This window comes from Neurospora tetrasperma (assembly GCF_000213175.1).
Source record: "Neurospora tetrasperma FGSC 2508 unplaced genomic scaffold NEUTE1scaffold_1, whole genome shotgun sequence".
Taxonomy (NCBI): Eukaryota; Fungi; Ascomycota; class Sordariomycetes; order Sordariales; family Sordariaceae; genus Neurospora; species Neurospora tetrasperma.
This window is the reverse complement of record NW_009799099.1, coordinates 685,637-705,372: the sequence shown is the minus strand read 5'-3', so window position 1 is coordinate 705,372 and position 19,736 is coordinate 685,637. Positions and strand designations below refer to the sequence as shown.

Here is a 19,736-nt window from a genome sequence, read left to right as displayed (position 1 = left end):
AGAATCAAAGCTACAGCCAAAGAAAATCCTCATCAATTTTGTCGTGGACGAGCGGCCGTAAGACATACAATATTTTTTAAAGGCCTAAGAGAAAATGGAGAGAGAGACATCATAAGATGAAATACCCATCAGAGGTTTTCTTCTTTATATAACATCACATACCCTTGCCATTATACCATGTCGCTTCACTCGGACAACTCAATACACATGATGGAAGTTCCCAAAGTAACGGACAAACAAACAAAGCAGCATTGTATTATATAAATGGGGTATCTTAAGCGTGCCAAGCAAGTATTGGTATGGTATGTATGTATGTGCAGTGCGTTCAAGTATGTATGTACCTTATGATCGCTCTGACCGACGCCTATCCTGCCTGATATTCGGCCGACCACCCGTGGCGCAAAACGTATGTATATGGGTGTTTTGCCTTTTTGCGTCGATCCATTCGATGACAACGCCCTGGAATATATATATTCCCTTTTTCGGTTCCGCATAAAGTCATCAATCATAAGGGTATCAGATATCTCTCTTTCGACTTTCTCTTCTTCAATCCTCCAAAATTCGCGTATCCAGCTGTAACTGCGGAAGGTCCCAAGGTGCTGTCTGCCTTTCCCATTCCGGAGTCTCTGGAGCCGGTGGATTCGGGTGCCTCGCCTCGTCCGCTCCGTTCATAGGATCTTCTTCACTTTCCCCATCCTTCCGAGGAGGTTCATCTTCACCACTAGTCTTCTTCCCTGACTGTTTCTCATACTGCATCTCTGGCTGCAAATGTTGTTGCATCTGTCCCTGACCCTGCTGTTGCTGCTGCTGAGACCTCCTCTTCTCATTCTTAATATTCTCATCAGGGGTCTCCTCAGCGCCGATCCCCATACTCCGCGATAACCTCTTGAGCATTCCTCCATTCTCCGCTCTTGCCGCCTTCTGTGCAGCTTCGACTCTTTCTCTTTGGCGTTGGGCAATGATTTGGTCAAGCGTCATTGGGGTTTCGCTGCCTCTGCGCTCGGAAAGGAATACTCCCCTTCCTCCTAATCCGCCCAGACCACCACCACCGTCTTCAACATCCCCGCTTCGCCGTCTTTTCTGCGCAGCGGTGTCCATGACATGATCAGACATTTCTCTCGCGTCTCGAACAAAGGTGAGGAAAAGGGGGTAGACCATGGTCATGGCCATGAGAATGACGACGATGATGAAAGAGGTCTGGATGCTTGCGCCTCTTTGCAAAATAGCGTACGAGACAAAAGGCCAAAAAGCCGGACCGGAGCCGCCCATTGTGAGCCAAGCGGCTGTTTGCTTCGTTCTCTTTCCTTGGCCGCGCATGCCGAGGGAGAAGATGAGTGGCCAGATGGGGCCTTCAAAGAAGAAGAAGAGGATGATGGGGATGGCCATGAGGTTGGGGTTGGAGGCGGGTTTGTAGACGACAGTCACCAAGATGAAGACTGTTGCCAGGGCGGCGCAGATGCTGAGGATCGTGCGCGGGGTTGGGATGAAGCGGCTTGTGGGCCCGCGCTTCACATGTAAATAGCAAAGGTAGGCGGCGATGAAGCGGGAGATGGCAAAGGCGGTATGTGACACGACGAGGTAGTTGAGTGTCCTTATTTCGAATCCTTCAGGCCGCGAGTTTGGGTAGGGCTCGTGCGTTGGGGAGAAGGTGGTCATGAGGCGAGTGAAGAAGACGGACATGTTTTCTTGGGCGGCGACGTAGAACCATTGGGAGAAGACGGCGAGAAGGATGCACCACGTTCGTAGCGACACACCGCCAATGGAGCGTTTCTTGGGTTCGACGGGGAGGCGTTCGGAGAGCCGGCCGAGTTCGCGGTCGGTTACTTCGGGTAAGGGGGAATAGTAAAAGAAGAGTGCGAGTAGTACGCAGAGGAGGGTGATGGTGAGGTAGGTCCATTGGACGTCGAGCAAAGTAGTGGGACTGTGTTTTCGTTCTTCGATTTTGTGGAAGAAGACGTTGTTAGCGAGCACACCACTCAGGACGGCTCCGACGGCTTGTACGCCCTGAGCTAGGAGCAGTCGCATATCGGCATATTCGGGTGGTCCGCAGAGCACAAGAAAGGGGTTGGCGGCGGTTTCCAAGACGGCCAGTCCGAACCCAACAACAAAGCTACTGGCCATAAACCCGCCATAGGCCGAGAGGACGGCACACGGCCAAAACATGATGGTTCCGACGCCGTAGATGAGCATACCCACAATGAAGGTAGCCTTGAAGCCACCAATGGGTTCGATATCGCCACGTCGTCTCCTTCTGAACCGGCGATGTTCGTCGTGGCAGAGCAGCCAGCCTCCGACGAGAAGAGGTCCAAGGAGGTACCCACCACCAAAGTAGACGCTTGTCAAGCCCAAAGCTTGTGCCGTGCTCATGTGAGCCACGTTTGCCACGACATTGTTGAGAGTGTTAAGAAGGCCATACGAGAAGCCCCAGAGGAAGAAAAGGATGCTGACGATGGTGCAGTACTTGAGTGATTCCGATACCGAAGATTTGACCATGCTCTTTGGCTTCTTCATTTCCACGAATCCAAAGTAGATGGAGTTCTCTTGGGCTGAAGAAAACCTTCGTCGATCCGGGAAGGTGGGCGTCCTGCCTTCGAATGCAGGGATTTCGTTGGTGGCTGATGCTGCCAAAAAGTCTCTGATGGAGATCTCGTCGGACAGTCGGTCATTTTGTAGACGGACCTGCTCTGGGGCTTGTGGGGCGCTTGCGTGGGAGTCGCTCAGCGTCGACGAGGTAACGGGTTGGCTGCTGTCCGAGTTGTCCCGCTTGAAGGCGGCGTCCCTATGCCGGGTGCTACTGCGAGTTCCGTCGGGGTCGATGATCATGGCAGGAAGGATTCGGATAATCAAGGGTTTCAGGGTCGGGATGCAGGCGCAGATGATGCCGACGTTGACCTCGACAGCCGACCACATCAAAGAGAATGATGCGTTCCAGGGGAAATTCACACTCTGACCGTAGATTGCGCTGGGGTCGTCTGAAAAGTTCATGGATACTATACCCACGGCCTGCTGGAGGTAGTAGATCCTGACGACGTCGACGATCGACACAAAGATACCAAGAGTAAAGGTAAGGATCAGAATCGTCTTTTGTCTCGGGGGGAGACGCATGCCGGTGAGCACGGGAATAGGGAGAGCCAAGATAGCTAGATCGGTAACGATGTTCACGGGGGCCGAGCATATAAACTCGGTCAACAACGGCAAACACTGGGCCGACTCGACCGTAATGTCCCAAGCAGCTCGCAGCGGGCTGCACTGAAAGATGTTCATGAAAGTGAGGATGGTTCCAGCAACGTTCACAATCACTAGGACGGCCCAGGAGGCCATCCGAAGGACCTTTTGCGTGTTCTTGGCCAGGCGAAGGTAGAAGACGAGGATGGACGTCTTGGTAGCCATAAGGGCCGGATTCTGTTACCCATGTAAGTGGATGTGGGTGGATTAACACAAGTGATATGGGAGAACACATACGTATAGGATGGAAAAGACATATTCGCACATCCTCAATCCTGGCCGGTGCTGAGGGTGAATATCCACGTCATGACGACCTAGACCACGCCTCGTGGCCATGTCAATGGTGATGGATAGGGCCAGGGAGATGAGCCAGGCAAGGATGATGATGTAGTCATCCCATCCGACTCTGCGTACGATTCCGATACGAGACACCATTCGAGCAACGACGAAGAGGGTAGCCAAGCATATTGTCACCGTGGTGACGACGAAGACGGCGGGCCCTCGGTCGGGCACGTCTGGTGAGTGGTTGTGAGAATAAGCCTCCATGTTGATGTTGCCGCCTGGCAGGGCGATGCCAGTCAAGGAGGCCGGCAGCAATGAATCAAGTCTTTGGCTCGATCACGTCCACAGCGTCGCCATAATCCTTCAAGCCGCGACATAGGGGAGGATTTGGAGAAGATGGATGCGGGTGCCGGGAATATTTGGAGGACCCTTCCAAGTCATGACCGGGGGGGTGAGGTCCTTCTAGCGCATTTGCCCAGGCTCGACTTGACAGTATATGGCGAGTCCAGTGTGACTTTGAAACAAAGAATCGTGTGTTGGCTGGCGTTATGCTAAGAAGGCGGCGTATATCGAATATCGAGGCTAACGAGGTAGACGGAGGTTGAAACGGGGAACTGAGTCAAGAAGATCGGTGTTCCTGGTTGTTGCCGAGTTCCAGAAAGCTTTAGCTGTCACGACTCAAGACAATCGTGTTTTGAAGCGTCGGTGGTGACGCGTTCAGAGTCTCGAACTCGGTGCTTGTTGTTCTTTGGGGATGGGATGAGATGTCGGTGTAAGAAGAGGAAGGTGAGTTGAACAGGAGGGTCAGGAACCCTGAGGCGGAGATTGGTGGAGTTGGGATCTGCCTCGGACGACATCGACAGTGGAGAGCCCGTTAAAGCAGCGCGACTGATCCTTATGCTGGTCACCTTTTTTACACTAGTGTCCTGCTTGCAGCTTTGTTCGTCTTTGGCCGGCCGAGGAGCACAGCACGAGGAGGCTGTTGAGTTGAGTTGAGAGAGGGAGCTGTTCAGTTTTCCACTAGCACTACACTACTAGTGTACTGCTAGCAGTAGGGATGAGCCGCTAGGACTGAGACAGAACGATATATCACAATCAAAAGTCATGTCGTACTTTTTTTCCATTTCGAGGTAGCATCGCAACTCCCGAGAGAGTGGAGGCGTAATGTAAATTTTTTTTTTTTTTTTTTTTTTTTTTTTTCAAACAAAATTGTGCTTTTGGTGACTGAGGGGTATACAGTACATAAAGGCGGTAAAGAGTCGCGACAACCGGAGGTCATGCCGGTCCAAGAGATGGCGTGCCTCTTGGGTTGTTGAGGTTCTGCAGAGTGCTTTCTTGCAATGCCACCCTCTTTTCCACTTGGCTGATGACATTGGTGGACGAATCAAGGCAGTCAATGTCACGCTGGCCCCAGCTTTTTGGGAACCATTGTTTGCTTGGCAAGTGATCTTCCCGCGGGCCAGTGGACGGGGAGGGGAGGGACGGGTGAGGTTTCCTTTTTCCTTCGCGAGACAAGGAGGAAAGAAGAAAAATGGAGGTGGCGAAGAGGGGTTTCCAGTGACCATCGTGCTTGGCTTTTGAGGGGAGACGACCGGGAGCATGGAACAGCCCGAATCTCCCTCCGCATTGGAGCACTCGTCAAAATACGGGGGGACCAGCAGTTATTATAAACGGTCGTGCTTTCCCAACCATGCCCGTCACTGTTTCCCGTTTCTCATTCTTAACCGCCTCCAGTAAGAAAAGTGCAGATCACGAGTCCAAATTATTCAAGTGAATAAAGACAGAAGCTCGAGACTTGCGACCTCCTCGGACAAGGGGAAAAAGACCAGGAATGTGAGATGTGACATTGGTCCAAATCACCCCAAGCAAAAGCCAGGGTCAGGAACAACAATCCGATCTGACTCCATTCACAAGATGCAATGACCAGCCAACTGGATGCGACACTACACATTCACTTCACTCCAGCAGTCCCCCCGCCTGGCCATCTTCGAAAGCGGTACATGGTGCGGAACAGCTCCGCCCGGTCTGCAAAAGGGGTGACTGACCGAATCTCGATGTGGGTGATTGCGATCATGTTGGTTTCCGAGCAGGCCGCTGGAAGATGGATGCTGGGTGCGGGTTGGGGACGGGCCGGGAATTGCATCAACTTCCGTAACGCCGCTGAACACAAATCGAAGATTCGAAACGAGAGTGGATTTGTGATATGCAAAACATGCCTTTCAGCCACCTACGTACTGTACGTACATAGTGTACAACAATCTGCCGTTCTTTTTGTTCCCACGGCTTGGCCACATGGCTATGTACACGGTTAAAAAGAAATAAAATAACGATATGCCGCCGCTTAGAAAATAGTGAGTCGTTAATTCCCGCCCGGGGTCTCACTTACCCATCGATCACACATTATGACAATTCGTTTCGTATTTTCTTGGCAAAGAATAAAGAAAGGAAAGATGTTTCGGCAGGGTCAGAAACAAAGGGACCTAACCAACACCTCAACGATCCTGTGACGACGAATTGACGACTCTTGGTGATATCCCCACTTACCACTACACTACCTAGTACTGACTAAAGAGCGTCGGCGCCAGCGGCGGCTACATGCCCCAACGGCACTTCTAGAAATAACCTCTACAAAAAAAAAAAAAAAATCGTATAAACACCAGTCAGTGATAGAGTGTCACTCGGCTGTTTTTAGCTGCAGCAGGCGGTGCAGACGTCGAGGACAATTGCATGAATTGCATGAAGAACAGAAATCCACTTTCGCCACCAAAAGTTGCCTACAGTTACATACCTGCACCCTGCCTTTGCAGTTGTTATTGGCGGTCTCGGGTCTCGGTCCCGTCCTCACGCAGCATTCCGCTAGCTAGGTATAAACTGGCACCTAGAGGTACATAACCGCCCCGGCGCCCCTGCCCCGATGGAAACGACAATACGCACACCGACTCCGAGCATTGAGTCCGGGCCGGGATCGATAACTTATCTATTTTCATCGCCAAGGGGACCACGGCCTGGGTCAAGTCTAATGCCGAAACATTGCATTTGAGCAAGCTGCTTTGCAGGTCCTTCTCGCCGGTGTTGATGTAGGGTGGCTGGATGAGGCAGCGCATAATGGGATGTCATCCATCCATCGGACGCCTCCGGCGGTGGGCATCCGCGCGAACCAGATCTGACCAACGGACACCGGCCCGATATCCACGCCGATTCAACACATACAATGTCGGAGTGGTGGGGCCGAGACGGGATCTCATTAACACCAACATTCGGCTCCGTGTGCCTTATTGTTCAACACTTCGCCTACAACGTAGATCGACTTGATTTATACGCAACGAGCAACTCTGATCGTGAACCCATGAACCTTATGTCAATTCATCATTATGGATCCGTAGACCGATGCGATTCCCTCCTCTCAGTGCTTCGGAGTAGCCTGCCTGCCTACCCAAAGAATCTACATGTCTATATAACATATGTATGATATCTATATAATGTCCATATACATGTATATGTTATCATCAAAAACCATCACCCCCTAGTTAGCAAAGATCCTAACCTTACCCTCCGCCCCATCCACGCTCCCCGTAGCAACCACACACCTAATCTGAACACTCGCACTCACACTTCCCACCGTGGCCGCTCTCCTTCTCGCCGCCACCACCGGATCCGCCAGCGAACTGCCCTCCGACCTGCCATTCCCCGCCGTGGCATCCGCATCCTTTACCACTGGCGGCGCCCACCTGATACAGCTCACAAACCCTTCATACACCCCCGTCAGCGTCTGCACGCACCTGCCCTCCTGGCTCAAGTCCCAGCACCTCATCGTCCTATCATCCGCTACCGAGAGCAGATACTTTCCGCCCGGGTGGAACACCAGTCCTCTCACCCAGTTATCATGTCCCACCAACACCTTGATACAGTTCCCCCTCCCATCCCACAACCGTATCTGCTTATCCCTCGACCCCGTAGCCATAAACTCCGCGCTCGAGCTCGGCGGCGGCGGCCTCTCCAACCCCGCCAGCTTGGCCAAGTGGGGGTACGCCGTCGGCGGCGCAAACGCGCAACAGAGATTATAGTTTTCATGCCCAAACATCACCAGCCTGCACTCCGCATCCCTCCCACCCGCCAGGTCCCACAGGCGGACCGACTTGTCGCTCCCCGTCGACAGCAGATACCGCCCATCATGGCTCGGACAAACCGCCCTCGGCCAGTCCACATGGCCCAGGATGGTCTTGACGCAGTACCCCGTCGTGACATCCCATATTTTCAGACTGTTATCCTTGCTCGCACTCACCAGCAGGTTGCCACTGGCCGGCGCACCGGCCGCTCCGCTGGGGATGAACCGGACGGAACTGACAATGTGATCGTGCCCCGGCAAAGTGCGAATGTTCTTGTACTCGTCGCTCGGGTCCCACAGCTTGATGGTCAGGTCGGAGCTGCAAGACGCCAGGAGGGTCCCGCCGCGGGGTCCGCCAAAGTCGACGTCCAGCACGGCTTTGGTGTGCCCCTTGATGGTCCGCTCCAGCTCGCCGAGCTCCCAGTCCCAGATCTTGATGGTGTAGTCTTCGGATCCCGAGGCCAGAGAGGTGAAGACCGGGTGGAAGGCGACGCAGGTCACGGGGAGGCGGTGAGATTCGAGGACGTAGCGCGGAGGGGCTTTGGGGAGCCAGTTGGTTGGGTCTTGGGTGCGGCGCGAGAGGGAGGAGGGCGTGGCGTTGTCGATTTCGGATTGGAGGAGGTGGTTGCGGGATTCGAGGTCGAGGATCTGTTTTGTTGGGACATGTTAGCTGGCTACATACCTCCAAGGTAGGTGCGAGATGTTAAGAGGTTGGATGGACAGATAAGTAGCGGACCTTCTTCTGCAACCGGACGACACTCGTCCACTTCTTTTCTAGGAGACCTTCATATTTCTTTGCCTTTTCGGCGTCAAAGGACTCTTCGGCAAGGTCGAGTTCATCCCTCAAAGTAGCCGCCGTACTTGCGAGGTTCTTGGAGGAGAGGTATGCTAGGATCGACTTGTGCCTATTCCCAAAACCATCATCAGCAATTGCACTCCTCGCGTGACAGTTCGTTAGGAGAGAAACAACTTACAGCTCCTCAGCCTGCCGGGTGGTCAACAACGGAGTGCCAATCTGAACTGAAGCTTGAGCCATCCTGGAAAAAAGGTTCCAGTGCCGGACGGCAGCAAGACTAGCTATGTATGTTTATTTCCATGTAGTCTAGAGCATGGGCACAATGTGCCACGCGTCCGAGTCGAGGCGTCACATTTGTGAAGTGGCCTGGGTGGTACGATTTGATGTGGAATGGCGGAGCAGATTGGCACAGAGAAGCAGTGGAATTGGTCCGCTGGTGCTGGTGATGGCCCGCTGGTGGCCCGCTATCCGGACGCTACACCTGTCCACGGGTACAATACTCTCCCGTTGAGCCTTCCCGCCCACCCTTATCGGCAGTGGGAGATCTGGGGTCCTTTCCGTGCTTCAACGGCTATCGCGACCCCCTGTTGGTGATCCTCGGTGCCTGCCGGGGTCCCCTAGGATTAGGGTTGAAGCGCTGCAACTACAGGGCAGTAGAGGTAGAGGTATTTGCTGCTGCAACCCGCTATCGTGCGCCAAGTGGAACTTTACGATGGTGATAACAAACTGACGACGACAACAACAACAACGGGACAATAGGGACAAGACACTTCGACAATTGCAGACATTGAGAAGTCATTTCGGATCCAGAACCCCTAGACTTCTCAGTCCAAGTTTCTAGGATTATACTTCTTGTTCCCGCGTGTTGTTCTTCCAGCTATTCCATGCCTCAGTGGAATAATATCCGTTAACCAATCGACCTCTCAACCCCGTGAGCGAGGTTGTGTAAGTGACTTTAGTCTGTGTCTCAACTGATTTTGAGCCCGTGATGAGTTACTCTTGAAAAGTCCACCTACAAGAACCATCAGCAGTAAAAATGCTACTCCAACGTCTCACCATATCCTCGGGCCTGAGGTCATCCCTATCCTCTCTTTCTCGAAGAGCATCATCATCAGCATTCACTCGATGCTCTTACAGCACAAAACCCAACAACAAGGTCTCAGACCCATTACGCATCCTCTTCTGCGGCTCAGATGTCTTCAGTTGCTACTCACTAAAAGCTCTTCACGCCGAACACAAGGCCAACCCAGGTCTCATCAAGTCTATTGATGTCATGGTCCGACCAGGAAAGGCTTTTGGCAGAGGGTACAAGGAGATCCGTCAAGGTATTAGTTATCCCCAACCCCCCTCAAGTGCCTTACCCAGTAAGTTAACTAAGTTTCTCTATTCTAGTCCCCATCCAAAACCTCGCCGAAGAACTTTCCCTCCCCATCCACATCCGCGATACATTCACCGGCTGGTCCCTGCCTCAAAGTCCCCATGGAGAACCCATCAACCTCATCGTGGCCGTCTCCTTCGGTCTCTTTGTTCCTCCACGCATTCTGAACCAAGCTAAATACGGGGGGTTGAACGTTCATCCTTCTCTGCTACCCGAGTACGTCCTCCCCCTTTCTTCTTTCCCCATTTTCCCCTTTCCCGGTTCCCTTTTCCCCCTTTCCCCTGTAAAGTAAAAAAACAAACAAGCAAACCCACAACTACTTCCAAACACTAACAGATGTATTCCCAAAAAAAAAAAGCCTCCGCGGCCCAGCCCCCCTCCACCACGCCCTCCTCAACCGCCTCTCCCACACAGGCGTCTCCCTCCAAACCCTCTCCCCCCAAACCTTCGACGCCGGCACCGTCATCGCCCAAACCCCTCTCCCCGGCATTCCCATCCCGCACGCCTGCACGGTTTCCCAACTGCACGACCTGCTCGCTCCCCTAGGAGCCGAGATGCTCGTTTCTTCTCTGCAAAAGGGTCTGCACGTCCCCCCTTTGACGCCCGTAATCGACAATACCATCCCCCCTCTTATCCCCTCTCCTGTCGAGAACAAGAGATATACGCACGCCCCCAAAATCACCAAAGCCGACCAACGTTGGTCCATCTTAAAACACTCAGCCGCGGACGCCGCGCTGAGAGCTCGAGTTTGCGGTGCCGGGTCCTTGTGGGCTAGTGTTTATCTCCCACTTCCAGTTCCTGTTGCTGCTAAAGAATCCTCCGAAAAGAAAGTCACCAAAAAAGAAGACCAGAAGGAAAAGGAAGAGGAGGAGAAGCAGCTTGAGTTGCAGCTTCCGCTCTACTACCCCCACCCCCTCGAGGAATCAGCAAAGGGATCTCCAAAGCGCATCATTCTCGAGGACGTATCCGAGCTTTTCATCCCCTCCTCTTCTGACGACGATGCTGGACTTGAGCAAAAGTATGAAGCCTACCGACGGATTGTCCAAAGTATGAACAGCGGCAAGTCCAGCTCCATCGAACAGCTGGGACTTGAGCCTGTTTCCTTGCCTCAGCCGCACACTGAATCCTCTTCAGACCCGCTCTCCTGGTTCCTGAGGTTGGGCGAGGACGAGTACGTTCATGTCGAGACGACCGCTGCCAATGGTGAAAAGGTGACGGAGAGAAAGCCGAGAGTGAGTTGGGCCTTGTGCACCAGGTTGGGACTAGATGGTGGGAAGGAGGAAGATAAGGGGGCTGTGACGTTTGTGATCCCAGAAGATGGAGGCAAGTTTGGTTTGTTGAGGGTAGGGAAAATCAAGGTGGAGGGAAAGGGGGCAAAGCCGGCTAGACAGGTGATGAAGGAGCTGGCTGTTAAGGCGGGTTAAGAAGTTTGAGACATGGTGGTTCAAAATGTAGGATCAAGATAGGTTGGCCAGGAGCACAAATCACAAAACATTCAAATCACAATGGCAAGTCGGAGGAGCAGATATAGAGTGGTCAAAGTTGCCGTGGTTAAATTTCAATAATATACAGCGCGGTATATCTCAACCGCCCACTAACTAGAGTAACCCCATCTGCTATCTCAAGCATCAAGCGTCACATCGTTCCACCATCCGAAATTTCTTCCTCCAAAGTTTTCAATGTTTCAAGGCATGATTGCTAGTCAAATAGAGAGATCCGGTCCAGTCAGGGTTCTTTCACCCCTCGCCTTACGGAAACCCTCCGCCAAAGTTGTTTGGAATCCCGCAGTTTCTGCAGGTGACTGCCCTTACGTTTCGTATCGCTTCGTCGTCGTCACCAGTATAAGGATATCGTCCCTCATTATCATCATCATAGTAACGGTGTGACGGTCATGGCGGACTGAGTTTAGTCACTGTGGGTCTTGTGCTCGTCATCGACACTTCCGCCGCTAGAAGAAGTCTCCGTCTTCTCGAGGGTCACCTCCTCTTCCTCGGGAGCGTTATGGACACCCTCTTCGAAGACTGGCTCGGGCTCGTTGACCTCAAACTTGGTCTTAAACTGCTCCAAGTAATGGGGGACGCTAGGGTTGCTGACATTGGAGTGACGGCGAGCAACGAAATTGAACTCAGGGTCGTCGAGAACTTCGATCCCAGCGTTGCCCCTGTTGGAAGCGATGTTAGTACATGGTGAGAGGCATCGGGGTACATGAGAAGGGCCACACACCAGTTGCTCTTGCCACCGCCGTTCTTCTTAACCTTTTTGGGATCGGCATCGGCGAAACCGTTCTTGCCAAAGAACTTGGGAACGTGCTCGACGGGGACGAGTGAGCCATCTTCAGCCTGGGCAGCTGCAACATGGGCCTTGTCGTTGAACTTGTGGGAGCGGGTCACTAAGACATGTGTAAGGCAATGTCTAACTAATGTCATGACAAAGAGAGGATGGTCGCTTCTACATACTCTTGAAACGTGTAGTTGAAGGTGATGTGGTTCAGGGTTATGTGAGAAGTCGTTTGTGGAATTGGGGTTGTCGTTACTGTTGTTGATGATATTATTCAGTAGTAGTCGTCAAGTTGATCTGAGAGACACAAGGTCAGCCAGCGTTACACGAACAACATGCGGGGGATAATATAGCTGATGTGAAGGACGAGACGGTCGGTGGCCGGACTGGTTGTGGTAGGGAAAGGAAACCGGGGTGTGTAACTCACAGTAGTGTGAATGTGTTGAGTGGAGTGATGTCACAGATATGGAAGAGTGGAAAAGAAGTCGACTATTACAAGATGTAGTGAAGATGGAAGGTTCGGGTATGATGTATTATTGTAAACAGAGTAAGGAAGAGATGGTTGGAAAAGTCGAGTATGCACTAGTAATACCAGTAGTGCGTAAGTAGTGGTAGATGTTGTTGTGATGAGTGTGAATGTTGAAAGAAACGATGGGATGGAGAGATGGGGGCATCTCTTCTTATAAGTGGAAGGCAAGCTCCCGAACCTTCCAATGAGAAGGGACAAGGAGTCTCCGTCGAAGAGGGGTCGAGGTACGAAGTTGCTCGCACCTACGATCTGCTCTGCGGCTACTGTTTGGGAAGTCACAGTGGTGGGGAGATCGGTGAGGAGGACCGCGGGTGTGTAGTCACGCGACTTGATGCAACAGTCGATGACACTGACCTGACCTGTCCAGACTGCCCGTTTTGCCCAGCTCAACGGGGAAGGCGGGGCCCACGTCCAGTTCTTTGTTTAAGTTCAGGTCTCCATCTTGGAAACAAGTCAGTCTCAAGCTCCAATGCCGAATCTCAACCATCCAATTTCACCATTCTGAGCTGTGGTGACCAAATCTCCAAAAGTGTCAGTACCGTATGTAGTTGTTGACGTGATGAAGTAGTCCCCCGCTTTGCTATTCCCAATTGCCTCGCAAATCACCCAGCGATTTGCATATGATGGCTTTTTTTTACCCCCGGCCTGTTGACAACCATCTGCTCTTATCCGGTGTAGTGTAGTTACAGCTCGGGATGAAGCTCATTCTCCATCTTGTCCAATCCATATCAAGATCCGGATTCCTCAACTTGAGAGATCGAGAAGTTGAAGGACACACCCACATCTCCCCACCTTCCCTGACAGCTGTGGGTAGGTGGAGGTCGGAGATAGTTCACTGTTATTGGGACTGTGCTTCACTTATACGAACCCGCCAAGTCAACACAACCAACACTGCCACTGAAATGTGGAATCTATAGTCAATCCAGCTCTGCTCCCCTTCAGCCTCTGGTCTGGGCCATTGGCACTGAATACATATGTATCGCCCTCCTATATCTATGTCATTGAATCTTTGTTGGCCAAGTCATCCCAAGATGTGGCATCTGGTGTTTTTATCAAGACGGGGTGTACTTGTAAGCTGGTGCGCCTTTCGCACAGCAGCACAGTCCGTTTAGACACAGCTGACAGGCACTGACAGGACGGGACTCCCCTTAGCAATGCAACCAATGCGGGTGACATCAGAGCTCCCCACCTGCACGTCTCAGGGACTCCCGATTGCGTTGCACCGTGGTGCTGATTTTGCGGGGTATGGAGCACAAAGCCGGCGCCAAGCCTGTCACGGTTTAGCGTCGAATTGCTTCAACCCTTCCAGGCCTGCCAAATCGTCAATTCGCTTTGGAACCTTCCTGTCCGTTCTCGAGGATAGATAGCTTGGATATCAAGGCGATGTCGGTGTCAGAGATGGCAATTCGGATGAAGCAAATTTGGACGACGAGACTCACGAACTTTTCAGTCACGGTTCACGAACGTCCGGGGCCCTTTTTTATGTATGTGACCATCCACTGCAGCAGGTGGGAGCTTCCGAAAAAAATCAGGCCAGATTCGAAACTCGTCCCCGCCCGTGATTGGATTCGTTAATTCGTCAACCTTATCGCAGGTCTGTCCTTCCTTTGGTGTCAGGCAACCCAACTCGGACCCTTCAATGACTCAACTGGGGACTGTGTCGACAACTTCGTCATCGAAGGGTCCAGAACTCGATACAGCCTCAACACCAGCCATTTCATCCTCGGGACATGAACCATGTCTTCAGTCACCAGCTGAAATGGACAAGCTGTCCAAAACGTATTTCGCCTTGACGTGGAAATATCATCAGATAGACCCTCATATTAACACTTGGGCAGATGCCGTTGTGTACCACAGTAGATATGGCATCGCGACTTCTCGTCCATCCCTCTATATTCCGATGGTATGATTCCTTCCCGGCGCTATGCTTGAGGAGGACAAGTGTCTAGGTAGTGTAGAGGTCTCAAAGCAGTGCACTACGCCAACGATCAAACCAGGGTGAGAGAGTCTTCAATTCTATGCCGTACCTGGATATCCCCGACAATGCAACGGCGGACCGCGGACCTGAGCTGAACGGGAGATCAAGTGGCATGATGTCGGCCGGGGATCTCTCCCGACCTGCCACCGCATGATGCGAAAGGGGAAACAACGCTCACTGCAAGATATATATATATATAAACCATTTGAACCTATACAACCCTTCTCATAGAACCAACGAAATGGCCAACTCACTTTCACATTCCGGCAGTGTGCTTTCGTCGTACGGTTGTCGGTCAAAGCAACTCCGTTTTTGGGGCTGTCCGACATCGGCAAATCCGCCCGAGAGCCATTGCAGTGTGGTTCAGTCAGTGAATCGATGTCACCATCTCACTCAGCTGTTAAGCTAACACTGTCTGATGACTAAATTCGCACGCACTATTTGCCTGACTTCTCGGCCAATGCACAGTTTTTAATCCCTTTCGCACATGCAGATCCGTAGTGGCGAAAGATTTGTAATGCAGATCTTACATTTCGTCGTCGAAACCTGCAGGCCCAAAATCTCTACACTGTGTATTTCTAATCGAATGCCTATCAAATTGTTACAATCCACCATCACATCGCTGTTTGTCTTATCGGAGAATCGACTGTATTCTCAATCTTGCAATTCCGCGGGAACAAAAGAGACAGAGACTCGATCTCGCCGACAACAATAACAACAAAAGACTCGTACATTTTCGTTTTCTTTTTCCCAATTCGCTGCCCCGAGTAGCAGCCAGACAGGGCACCGCATTGTTTCATCTTCCCCAGACGAACGACCCCGCCATCATCCACCACCATGTCGCCCATAACTCTCGATCTCACATCCGACTTCAACCCCGCCAACACCACGGGCGCGGGGTCGTCGTCGTCGCAACCCAGAACCCTCCTCGTTGCGCCGCCCTCGGTCGCCTCCCACGAGGAGCGCATCAGCGCCCTCTTCTCCACCTACCCCCGCGAGACCACCGACCTGCACATGCTCGACCGACTCGCCGCCGGTCTCGTCACCCTCCCCGCATCCACCTACGACCTGATCCTCGTTTTGACCGACCCGGACGGCAGCCGTCATGCCGAAGCCTCGGCCCTGCTCAGTAACCGCGCCGTGTGGTCCCTTCTCGTCCCCGCCCTCAAGGCCGGCGGCAATCTGCGCAGCGAAGATGGCACCCTCGGCACAAACACCGCTACCCCTGAGGCCCGTGAGGCCGTGCTAGCCGGTCTCGTCGCCGGCGCCGATGGCTTCACCAAGCCCGACTACGCCGAGGAGGAAGCCGTGCCGTTGCGTTTTGGTCTCAAGAGGAAGACCAACCCCAACCCCGTTGTTGCGCCCATCCAGCCCGTCGCCCAAGTCGTCACTGCCGCCCCAGCCGGCGTCGGTTTCGTCACGCTCGATTTGAACGACGATCTCGATCTCGACGACGACGACGACGACGTGATTGACGAGGACACGCTCCTCACGGAAGCGGACCTGCGCCGCCCCATCCAGCAGCCGCCCGAGTGCCAGCCCAAGCCGGGCAAGAAGAGGAGGGCGTGCAAGGACTGCACGTGTGGGCTGGCGGAGCGGCTGGAGGCGGAGGACAAGGCGCGCAGGGACAAGGCGGACCAGGCGCTGAACACGCTCAAGCTCAAGAGCGAGGACTTGCTGGAGCTGGATCTGACGGTTCCCGGAAAGACGGGGAGCTGTGGTAGTTGTGCGTTGGGAGATGCTTTTAGGTGTGCTGGTATGTTGTCCTTCAGCTTCCCTTCCCTTCCCCAACTTTGCCCTTTAGACAAGGAATAAGAATGTATGGCTAACAAAAGTGTCAATCCAGGCTGCCCATACCTAGGTCTCCCACCCTTCAAGGTCGGCGAGGAGGTGTCGATCCTCAACAACGTGCCGCAGTTGTGATGTGGGGGGAAAAGAAAAAACAGTTGGATGCCAAATGAGAAAGTGGAACGAGACAGTTCAGCGCCAAATTATCACCAGCATGAAAGGAAGGCCTGACACACGACGATTTCGCAACAAGATACCCGGCTATGAAATTTGCTTTTTAGATTCAGGATAGAAACATCCTGAGATACATTTTTTTCTCTTTTTTTTACGTTAGTTGCATTATGATAGTCTTCACATCGATGCTTTCGGGTCAAATCTGATTTACAAAAAAGTGTTCTTCGCCGTGTATGGTCCCTTCTGATTAAAGGGACACGGGATTTGCGAACATAGGAAAAGGGGTGTTGATGTCTTTACGCCAACTGGGCATGGTTCAATGTGCAGATCAGTTTCAAGATGAGATGGTACTCAAATTGCCTGAAGCCTTAACATCACGTCTTCGTGACTTGTGTTTTTATGTAATGTGTAAGTATTGTATGGCGCGCTGAGGTTAGATGCCTGTGTATATAGTAGTACCGTTGGTCCTGTGCGCATATGTATGGTGTTTTCTGTATCAAGAATTACCCAATCCAAAACTCGTACCAGCTTGCCTGCCAAGGATATCAGAAACGCCAAAAGTCTATAAGAATAACCAAGTCAATATTTCACCCAAAGCTACCACTAACTTATCACGACCTCCCCCCAGGCTGCCTACTAGAACTACCCTTCCCCGGTTTTTGCTCCTCCTCATCATCACTAGCACCACCAATGCTATACCTACTATCCGCATGCGGGTCCTCCGGCTTGCTCAAATGCAAATCATCCAACTCGCTCTCGTCAAAATCCTGCGCCTCAACATCCCTCCTCCCGCTTCTCTTATTCCTGAAACCTTCCAACCCCTGACCCCTCGTCCTACCACCACCACCACTACCACGGGTCCCATGAGGTCCCGGGTTGGTAGAAATGCTGTGTCTCTCGCCCGTAGCAACACCCATATACCCCTGCCCAGCAGTCTTTCTCCTGTCTTTCCAGACAAACCATCCCCACAAGGCCGCAGCAACAATGACAATCACCAGAACCAGCTCGCCTGACTTGCGGTAGGCTTCCCACTTGGCCATCTCCAACTTGGCCTTCTCGGCCGCTTGGTTGCTCGTGCTATTCCCTGCTGCGCCGCCGACCGTCGTTTCGGGTAATTTCTCCCCGTCGAGCCTCGAGTCCGTAGGCTGTCCGCCAATGCTGCTGATATCCACGCCCATGAACCGATCCAGCATGTCGCGCGTGCGGCGGGGGTAGTCGAAGGGGACCATGTGGCTGGAGTTGTAAAACAGTACATAGGTGAGGTTGCGCGCCTGCTGCCAGAAGCCGGCCGGTTCGCCTTCAAACGTCCAGTCGCGCCGCGGCGCCCAGGTTCCAGGGGTAAGCTCGAAGCCCTTGCCGCCGTTCCATTCCATGTTGGAGATCAAGGCTTCGGTGCCCAGGTGGTTGCAGATGAGGTCTTCGGCGCCGGAGAAGAGCAGGATGGGAACGCCGGCGGAGAGGATGTCGGGAAGTAAGGTGATGGACGGCTTGGTCTTGGGGTTGAAGTTCATGCCTACCTGGCCGTTGCATTCAGTCCAGCCGGTAGATTTGTTCTCGTTGATGTTGAGGGCCTTGATAACTTCCTCCTTGCGGAGGTATGGGGTTACGCTCTTGAGGTCGGGGGGCCAGGCCATGCCGCACGAGGGGTAGTCGTCCTTCAGGCGGACGTCGTACATGTTGTAGCATTGGTTCTTGCCGCTGGCGCCGACGCCGCCAGCAGTCAGTTGGAGCATGTCTTGCAAAATAGCTTCGCATTCGGGGTAGTCGATCTTGTCGGGCTTGACGGCGATTTCCTTTTGGCAGATACGCTGTTGGATTTCGAGCTTGTTGGCGAGGTCGGTACCCTTCTTGACGATGCCCTTCTCGTAGCCAAACTGGAGGTAGGCGTCGTATTGCTCTTTGGGAGAGACCCAGCCGTTGCCGATGAGGAGGCCCGAGAGGTTCCATTTGTGATTGACAGGGCCAGCGTTCTTGTTGCGTTCGAGAATAGCTTGGGCAATGTAGGGAATGTGCTGACCGGCGTAAGACTCTCCGGCAATGTAAAGCTAAGAAATTGGTTAGACATAACGAATTGAAGAGGTTCAGAGTGTGGCACCTACATCGTCATGCTCGTACTCTGGGAACAGAGCAAACCACCTCTCCAAAAAGGTAACAAAGTTGGCGGCCATCTCGGTCAGCTCGTGGATATAGGCGTTGGTGTCAACATAACTGAAGCCAGTACCGACGGGGTTGTCGACAAACAAGACGTTGGCGAACTCGTTCCATGCACCATCGTTGTATACCAAGGTGTTCTCGTCCTTCAGTCTGTATGGACCAATCTCCATCAATGCGCCATCCTCGGAACTGCAACCAGGACCACCATTTAGCCAGATGACGGTTCGTTGTTTGTTGGCGATATGTTTGTTCTGGAAGTGCCAAAAGAATAGGTTGCCGTTGTTGTCAGGGTTGACCTCGATATGTCTGGTTGTGAGAACATGTCAGCCTTGGTGTTCCCCAACATGTCGGTTTCGCAGCAACAGTGAACTTACCCGGCATGCATCTTCACCAGAGGACCATCTGGTGCGCCTGGTAGATCATGGACAAAGTAATCGGCGGAGCCAGCAGCGGCGACGAAGCTGGATGTCCATGACAGCGTGAATGCCGCGATCAGAGTCGACAGTCGTCTCCAGCTAGCCGTGGACCGGCTAGCTTTGGTGGTGGTGGTGGTGGCGGCCATGGTCACCAACTGGACTCAAGTCGCTGGGTTCAGTTGCGGTGGGTGGGATGGAGGAGGGGGACAATTGTCGTAAGTTTGGCTACCTATCACCACCAACCACGTTCATGGGGGAGGATAGAAGAGGGCCGACGACAACGGCAAGAGTTGTAGGAACTTTGAAAACGTCGAGATGTTGCTCCGAGACAGCATCCATGGATGAAACAGTAAAGAGGGAATCTGTCCTTGGGGTGGACGGACAATACAACGCGGGATGAAGGCCACTGCGGCACGGATAGTGGCGTTCCATTTCAGCTAGACCTCACAGGGGGCAATCTCATTACAAGTAAGGGACCCTGTTAGTGGGATTGGGCGATCCCGGTATGCTAGCCTAACACAAAGCTGGGGGGCCTGGTCTTTCCATGCAGTCACTCAGTCCATGCCTCGTGGATGGACGCGCAAGCCGGTTCGAGGTCAATTCCTTCGACTTTCCAACCTAGTGTAAGCAATGT

At 52.8% G+C, this 19,736-nt stretch overlaps 6 protein-coding genes across 6 annotated transcripts; 2 read left to right on the top strand and 4 right to left on the bottom strand.

The window, feature by feature from the left end:
• Positions 1-503: 503 nt before the first annotated feature.
• Positions 504-3,771, bottom strand: NEUTE1DRAFT_56429 (uncharacterized protein; the record flags this gene model as incomplete). The annotated part of the gene is made up of 2 exons (XM_009848920.1): positions 504-3,402; positions 3,481-3,771. The coding sequence occupies 2 exons, from the start codon at positions 3,769-3,771 to the stop codon at positions 547-549; spliced, it is 3,147 nt and encodes a 1,048-aa protein (XP_009847222.1).
• A 3,078-nt stretch (positions 3,772-6,849) lies between these two features.
• NEUTE1DRAFT_56428 (uncharacterized protein) lies at positions 6,850-8,679 on the bottom strand (the record flags this gene model as incomplete). Its single annotated transcript, XM_009848919.1, has 3 exons — positions 6,850-8,260; positions 8,349-8,517; positions 8,587-8,679. 3 exons carry the CDS (start codon positions 8,646-8,648, stop codon positions 7,031-7,033), a joined length of 1,461 nt encoding a protein of 486 aa, XP_009847221.1.
• Positions 8,680-8,798: 119 nt separating this feature from the next.
• NEUTE1DRAFT_119463 (uncharacterized protein) lies at positions 8,799-11,271 on the top strand (the record flags this gene model as incomplete). Its single annotated transcript, XM_009849275.1, has 4 exons — positions 8,799-8,899; positions 9,546-9,733; positions 9,801-10,002; positions 10,145-11,271. The coding sequence occupies 4 exons, from the start codon at positions 8,799-8,801 to the stop codon at positions 11,208-11,210; spliced, it is 1,557 nt and encodes a 518-aa protein (XP_009847577.1).
• Positions 11,272-11,308: 37 nt separating this feature from the next.
• Positions 11,309-12,825, bottom strand: NEUTE1DRAFT_115656 (uncharacterized protein; the record flags this gene model as incomplete). The annotated part of the gene is made up of 4 exons (XM_009849274.1): positions 11,309-11,947; positions 12,010-12,175; positions 12,243-12,360; positions 12,491-12,825. Coding segments are annotated over 3 exons (423 nt in total).
• A 2,380-nt stretch (positions 12,826-15,205) lies between these two features.
• NEUTE1DRAFT_56420 (uncharacterized protein) lies at positions 15,206-16,872 on the top strand (the record flags this gene model as incomplete). Its single annotated transcript, XM_009848918.1, has 2 exons — positions 15,206-16,326; positions 16,417-16,872. The coding sequence occupies 2 exons, from the start codon at positions 15,408-15,410 to the stop codon at positions 16,491-16,493; spliced, it is 996 nt and encodes a 331-aa protein (XP_009847220.1).
• Positions 16,873-17,094: 222 nt separating this feature from the next.
• Positions 17,095-19,248, bottom strand: NEUTE1DRAFT_56417 (uncharacterized protein; the record flags this gene model as incomplete). The annotated part of the gene is made up of 3 exons (XM_009848917.1): positions 17,095-18,577; positions 18,632-18,992; positions 19,061-19,248. The coding sequence occupies 3 exons, from the start codon at positions 19,246-19,248 to the stop codon at positions 17,144-17,146; spliced, it is 1,983 nt and encodes a 660-aa protein (XP_009847219.1).
• Between the last annotated feature and the right edge of the window lie 488 nt (positions 19,249-19,736).